General features: G+C 49.0%; 1 protein-coding gene across 1 annotated transcript; it reads right to left on the bottom strand.

Annotated features, from left to right (window-relative positions):
* Window positions 1-4,238: 4,238 nt before the first annotated feature.
* On the bottom strand, window positions 4,239-6,119 carry Arl4d (ARF like GTPase 4D). The gene is made up of 2 exons (XM_070026798.1): window positions 6,032-6,119; window positions 4,239-5,475 (listed from the first exon to the last, which is right to left on the bottom strand). Exon 2 carries the CDS (start codon window positions 5,425-5,427, stop codon window positions 4,825-4,827), a length of 603 nt encoding a protein of 200 aa, XP_069882899.1. The 5' UTR covers window positions 5,428-5,475; window positions 6,032-6,119; the 3' UTR covers window positions 4,239-4,824.
* Window positions 6,120-6,291: the final 172 nt, after the last annotated feature.

Raw genomic sequence — 6,291 nt, 5'->3', positions numbered from 1 at the left:
CCTTGAGCTGAAGAGCTGAGGGAGAGCACCCAGGCCCAGAGTTCAAGCCCCACAACCCCACAACTGACACACATACACACACACACACACAAAATACACACACACACACACACAAAATACACACACACACACACACACACACACACACACACACACACACACACATAAGGAAGTTCATGGCTCATCTACACCAAGGATTTAACAGAGGATTTAACTTATCAGTGATGATATATTCACACAAAAGAAACATATATACTTATCAAAAAGAATGGGAAAATTTCCTATGTTCTGGAAATATGTCATGTTCAAAAAGTAAATTTAAAAAGCAAAACTAGCTGGGTGCCGGTGGCTCATGCCTGTAATCCTAGCTACTTAAGAGGCTGAGATCTGAGGATCGCGGTTCAAAGCCAGCCCAGGCAGGAAAGTCCATGATACTCTTATCTCCAATAAGCCACTAGAAAACTGGAAGTGGTTCTGTGGCTCAAAAGGTAGAGTGCTCACCTTGAGCTGAAGAGCACAGAAACAGCGCCCAGGCCCAGAGTTCAAGCCCCACAACTGACCAAAAAAAAATTTTTTTTTTGGGTCGGGTCGTGGGGCTTGAACTCTGGGCCTGGGCGCTGTCCCTCAGCTCTTCAGCTCAAGGCTAGCACTCTACCACTTGAGCCACAGCACCACTTCCGGCTTTTTTTCTTTTTGCTTACGTGGTACTGGGGAATGGAACCCAAGGCCTCATGCATGCAAGGCAAGCGCTCTACCACTGAGCCACCTTCCCAGCCCCTGACCAAAATTTTTTAAAGAGCAAAACTAGGCCAGGCACCCATGGCTCACACCTGAAATCCTAGCTACTCAGGAGGTTGAGATCCAAGGATCAAGTTTCAAAGCCAGCCTGGGCCCCAAAGTCATGAGACTCTTATCTCCAATTAACCACAAGAAAACCAGAAGTGGCGCTGTGGTTCAAAGTGGTAGAGCACTATCCCTGAAAAAAGCTCAGGGACACTGCCCAGGCCCAGAGACCAGCAAAAACAACAACAACAAAAAAAAACCTATACAACTGTAAATTGGGTATTGGTGGCCTATACCTATAATCCTAGCTACTAGGAGGCTGAGATCTAAGGATTACAGTTTGAAGCTAGTCCAGGCAGGAAAGTCCATGAGATTCTTATTTCCAATTAGCCATCAAAGAGCTGGAAGTGGAGCTGTAGCTTAAAGTGGTAGGGTACTAGCCTTGACCAAAAAACTCAGAAAAAATGCCCAGGCCCTGAATTCAAGCCCAAAGACAGGCACAACTATAAATAAATAAATAAAGCTTCTTCCAGCTCCCCCAAAGACAGGCACAACTATAAATAAATAAATAAAGCTTCTTCCAGCTCACCCAAGGGAAGAAGTCCCATGATGAGCACTCACAGACTCTCCATTAGGTAGCCTTGGGAATCAAGTTTGGCTACACTCTACCACCAGCCAATTGTGCTAGACCTGGGCCTTGCCGTCTCTCATCCTCTCTTCTCACTGCCCACTGTCCCCCATTTAAAACAAGCCCATGCTGGAGAACAGCCCATCTACTGCAGGGAAGAGTCCACCTTAAGAAAAACCTGAAGGACGTGCTCTGTATGAAAAGTGGGAGGAGATTCTGGCCAGATGTGAGGCCAAAGCTTTGCTGGGCTTGGGAGATAAAAAACTGCCACTTGCCAGGAAGGGAGTGGGAGAGAGGAAAGCTAGTTCTTAATCTAATCAAGAAGGGGAAAGAAGGAGGGGCATGGAGAGGGAGGAGCCAGAGCTCTGAGATGCTGTAGACTTGGTCTCTTGTCTCCCACCACTGTGGTCAATACAAGTTGTACAAAGAGCTCGCCTGGCAACAAGGATCTGCAGCCACCACTAAGTGACAGGGTGTCTTTGGACAAGTCACAGCCCACTGTGGGCCTTAGGAACACCTCCCTTTTTTCTTTTCTCTCTTCCTTGAGCCCACACAGTAAAAAGAAGGCTGCAGAGACCATGGAAAAGTGGAGGGCCATGTTATCTTTGTCTTCATAGGACACAGGGAAAAGTGTGCAGGGAAAATGCCCTCCATCTTGATTTTACACTGCAACTTGTGCAAGGAGAAGGGGTGGCCAGTGGAAGGAAGGGTGGTTCAGAAGTGAGCCTCAAGTTTGGGCTTACAGGTTTCCTTCAACTTCTCCAGGCATCCAGGTCCAGCCACCACTCCAGGGAACTTCTCAGCACCCATTTCTGGGTCTTAAAGAGAGTCTACTTAGCCAGATGCCAGTGACTCTTGCCTGTAATTCTACCTACTCAGGACGCTGAGAGCTGAGGATCTAGGATTGAAGTTAGCCTAGGCAGGAAAGCCTGTGAGAGACTCATCTCTAATTAACTACCAAAAAAGTTGTAGGTAGGTCTGTGGTTCAAAAAAAAAATAGGGCACTAGGGGCTGGGAAGGTGGCTCAGTGGTAGAGCGCTTGCCTTGCATGCATGAGGCCCTGGGTCCGATTCCTCAGCACCACATAAGCAAAAAGAAAAAAAAGTCGGAAGTGGCGCTGGGGCTCAAGTGGTAGAGTGCTAGCCTTGAGCTGAAGAGCTGAGGGACAGTGCCCAGGCCCAGAGTTCAGGCCCCACAACCGGACCCAAAAAAAAAAAAAAAATAGGGCACTAGCCTTGAACAAAAAAAGCTCAGGGACAGTGCCCAGGTCCCGAGTTCAAGCTCTAGGAGCAGCACTCCCCCCAGACACACAAAGAAAAAAGATCAGAATTAGGATGGATAGGAACAATTTTCCAGTTAAGGACAAAAGATCTTTCTGGCTGCATCCTTCTCAGCCTAGATCAAGCTGTTCCTTGGCTACTCTGCCCCAAAGGGCTAGAAGATGACGAATGATCCGGTGTCCTGGAAGCCAGGTAACAAAGGTCTCCAGCAGAACCAGTCCAGCAGCTCTGCCAGGCAGGCTCTGACTGACGCACACTTTGGGCGCCCTTCTGGATCAATGCACATCCAACCACCCTGCCAGCCAGAGACTGGAGACAGAGAGGGAGGAAGGGAGGAATCTACATGGGCCAATGCTCAGCTCCTGGAAACCCAGGGTAGGAAGCAGTAAGTTCTTCAGGAAGCCTCCCTCAGCACCTTCTCTCCCTCCCCCAGTCCTTTTATCTAATTCTGGAGCAGAGATTAAGCCTGTTTCTGGGATCCAATGTTTGCACAAAGGGTGGGAGTAAGACTAAAGGGGCTGGAAATAATTATTTGGTTTAAATTCACTGCTCCTGCCCAGCAAGATTAGGAGAATCTAATTGTTCTGTGTTATCACTCAGCTGACCTTGGTGCTGAGAGGGGACTCAGGCACTTGCAACAGAAACATTTTATTATTTTTGGGGGGGTGGAGTAGCATTACTTGAACTTAGGGCCTGGGAGCTATCCCTTAGCATTTCACCAGTGCTCTACTAATTAGCCACAATTCTACTTTTGGATTTTTTCTGGTTAAATGGAAATAAGAGTTTCAGATTTGTCTTCCTGGACTGGCTATGAACCGGGATCCTCAGACCTCAGACCCCTGAGTAGCTAGGGTTATAGGCATGAACCACTGGCACCCTGCCAAGGAAACATTTTATTCTTACAGTGACTACTAACATTGGTTGCCTGTGTCTGCCCTCCTGAAAAGTTGGGCTGAGGGACAATTACTCCGCTTCTCTTGTGGGAATACTGGAAGACTGGGCTTAGTCATCAGACCAGCCTAGGCCTCCCTAGCACCAGCTGCTGCTGATACATCCAGAGCGCTGCAGTCAGCAGGATTGTGCACACAGAGGTGGCTTAAGGCCAGTGATGAATTACTTTCCATTCGCACCACATCCTGGGGGGGGGGGGGGGGGGCGGGGAATTAGACAAACCTGAGGACTTAGGAGGATGGCTCTTCAAGGATTTTCCTATATAGAAGAGCTAGGAGCAGCTTAGACCAGCAACACTGGCAGTTAAATCTGCAAGAAGCAGCTAGTAGCAAGGGCAGGAACCAGAGGACAAAGGGAGGGGAGGAAAGGAATGTGACCTTCACAAAAACTACTGAGATCAGGGTAAAGATAGCTTAAGAGGTTTTCACTTACCCCAATAGTTCTCACCCATTATCCCCTTTAGTTCATAATCTAATTTTTATGAGTGTTTGTTTTGCAAATTCAGCCTGAAGATAACCCTCCTCCTCCCACCCCAGACAGAAATCCTGGAGTTTCACGGCAGCTAAATAAGGAGAGAAGAAAATGGCACGCCAAAGTAAGAGCTAGAATCATCAATCTTTAATAACTTACAGGCAAAATGCTAAAAAAAAAATGGTTCATAATAACAGAGGGTACACATAGCTTATAAAAAGGGTAGTGGGGAAGGATTCTTGGCACACTCACACAGACACAAAAAATAAAGACTATTGTAACTGATGTCCCTAGAAAAGCAGCTGGGGAGAAAGACCCTCCCTAGCTGGGGAAGCAGAAAAGGAAAAAAGATAGCGCTCATTCACCCCAAATGCACTCTCTGAGCAAGCTTCTATCCTGCTCCAAACATCCAAAGAGAAAGCTAGAGAAAGGAAAAGAGAAGCAGAGTCGAGGTAGAGTCAGCATTTACATTTAAGCCTCCACAGTCTTATAGCCCCTAACTTCTCCAGAGGTGAGGGGGAAGGAGAGATGTAAAGACGTCCCGCCTGCCATCCTTCCCCCAACATGGCACCAAAACAGGACCCCCATTCTCCTCAGTCCTTCATTGAAATGGGCAGGTCCTGAACCCCAGGCTGACAGACATCCTAGGCACTGTCTGACTATGCAAGCATACAGACCCCCCTAGTAGGTATGGAGGGGTGGTATCTCAGGTCACCGTCTCTTCTTGCTTGTCCGGGCTGTCTTCTTCCTCTTGAGAATCATCTCATACAGACGCTCAAGGCCGGGCTGCAGGCCCAGCCCGTCCACAGCACTGCACCCCTGCACATGAGTCAGTGTAGCTGCTGCCAGCTCACGGACTGCCAGCCTCTTTTCCACCTCAGCTGCGCTCAGTGCCCCAGGCTGGTCCTGCTTGTTAGCTAGCACCAGCACTGGCACCCCCTGATTGTCCGAGGCCCTGCTGATTCGATGTAGTTCCACCTTAGCCTCTTCAAGCCGCTCAGTCTCTGCAGCATCCACCACAAACACCAACCCATCTGTCCTGCGGGTGTAAGAGCGCCACAGGGGTCGCAGCTTCTCCTGACCCCCAACATCCCACACTTGGAAGGTGATTCCACGGGACCCCCCCAAGGGTACACGGATCTTCTCAGTGTTGAACCCTTTGGTAGGGACACTCTGGACAAACTCTTTGAACTTGAGGCGGTAAAGGAGAGAGGTCTTTCCAGACGAGTCCAGCCCAATAACCACTACGTGCAGGGCCTGGAAGTGGGGCAAGAAGGAGGCAGTGGGTGCCATCTCAGTCAAGTGGTTCCCCATGGTGAGTTAGGGTGTAGGTCAGAGCTGAGGAGCAGGTCTCGGAATGTCCTGTAGAGTTAAGAAGGAGGCTTTGAAATTATCAAGTTATTAAGAGCACACTGGGCATTCTAAACAGGAAAAGGTCATGAAAGGAAAAAGAGACTTTCAGTGACATGCATGATTTGCAACTTTTTGATCTTTCCTAAATCAATCATCTTTTTTCTATTAATTTTGCCTTTTTTTTTGTTTTTGTTTTTAAGCAGTTGCAGGGATTCCCCTCCCCAGTGCTCCTAAGAACTAGAGAAACTCAGGTCTCAGGACGCTCTAGTGAAGGGTGAGGGCGAAATCCCATGGAAAATCCACTTTCAGAGCTTCTTCTCCGAGCTGCGGAATGGAAGCAAATATCGAGACCTCCATTCCCCAGGCGAGAAATCCTCGCAGGAAAGGAGAAGCTGAGCATTGCTCCCAAACTAAGAGTCAGGGTGCAGGCAACGAATCTTGCTGCTGCAATCTCGAGCCTTTGCAAGCGACCCCTTCCCCTCCACCCTGCGATTACTGTCCTGTAAGCCTTCTTCTAACAGCCGATTAGGGACACCGGCTCCCCAACCCCGCACAGCACCTTTACCTGTCGTCAGCAGCACTCCCGGGAGCCTTCCCTGGTCCAAGCCGCGACGCAGCCTCCGTTATCTGCACCCAGCCTGCTCAAAGTCCCGACTCTGCGGCAAGGTCCCGGACTCTGTATTTAAATACCCTCTGGTGACGTCACGTGGAATGGACCAATCAGCGGGCCCTCAGTGAAGGGGTGGGGAAAGAAGGTAAGCAGGCTGGCTGTGGTGCACGTTTGATGAGGCTGTATCTGCTTTGATTTTTTTTTTTCTACAGTAT

Source organism: Dipodomys merriami, unplaced genomic scaffold (assembly GCF_024711535.1).
Source record: "Dipodomys merriami isolate MVZ:Mamm:240054 unplaced genomic scaffold, mDipMer1.0.p SCAF_19, whole genome shotgun sequence".
NCBI lineage: Eukaryota > Metazoa > Chordata > Mammalia > Rodentia > Heteromyidae > Dipodomys > Dipodomys merriami.
The sequence above is the reverse complement of the archived record's forward strand: the minus strand, read 5'-3'. Positions and strand labels throughout refer to the sequence as shown.

What these genes read in the sequence shown, in the direction of transcription:
- Arl4d (XM_070026798.1), bottom strand. Translation starts at nt 5,427, where the DNA reads ATGGGGAACCACTTGACTGAGATGGCACCCACTGCCTCCTTCTTGCCC.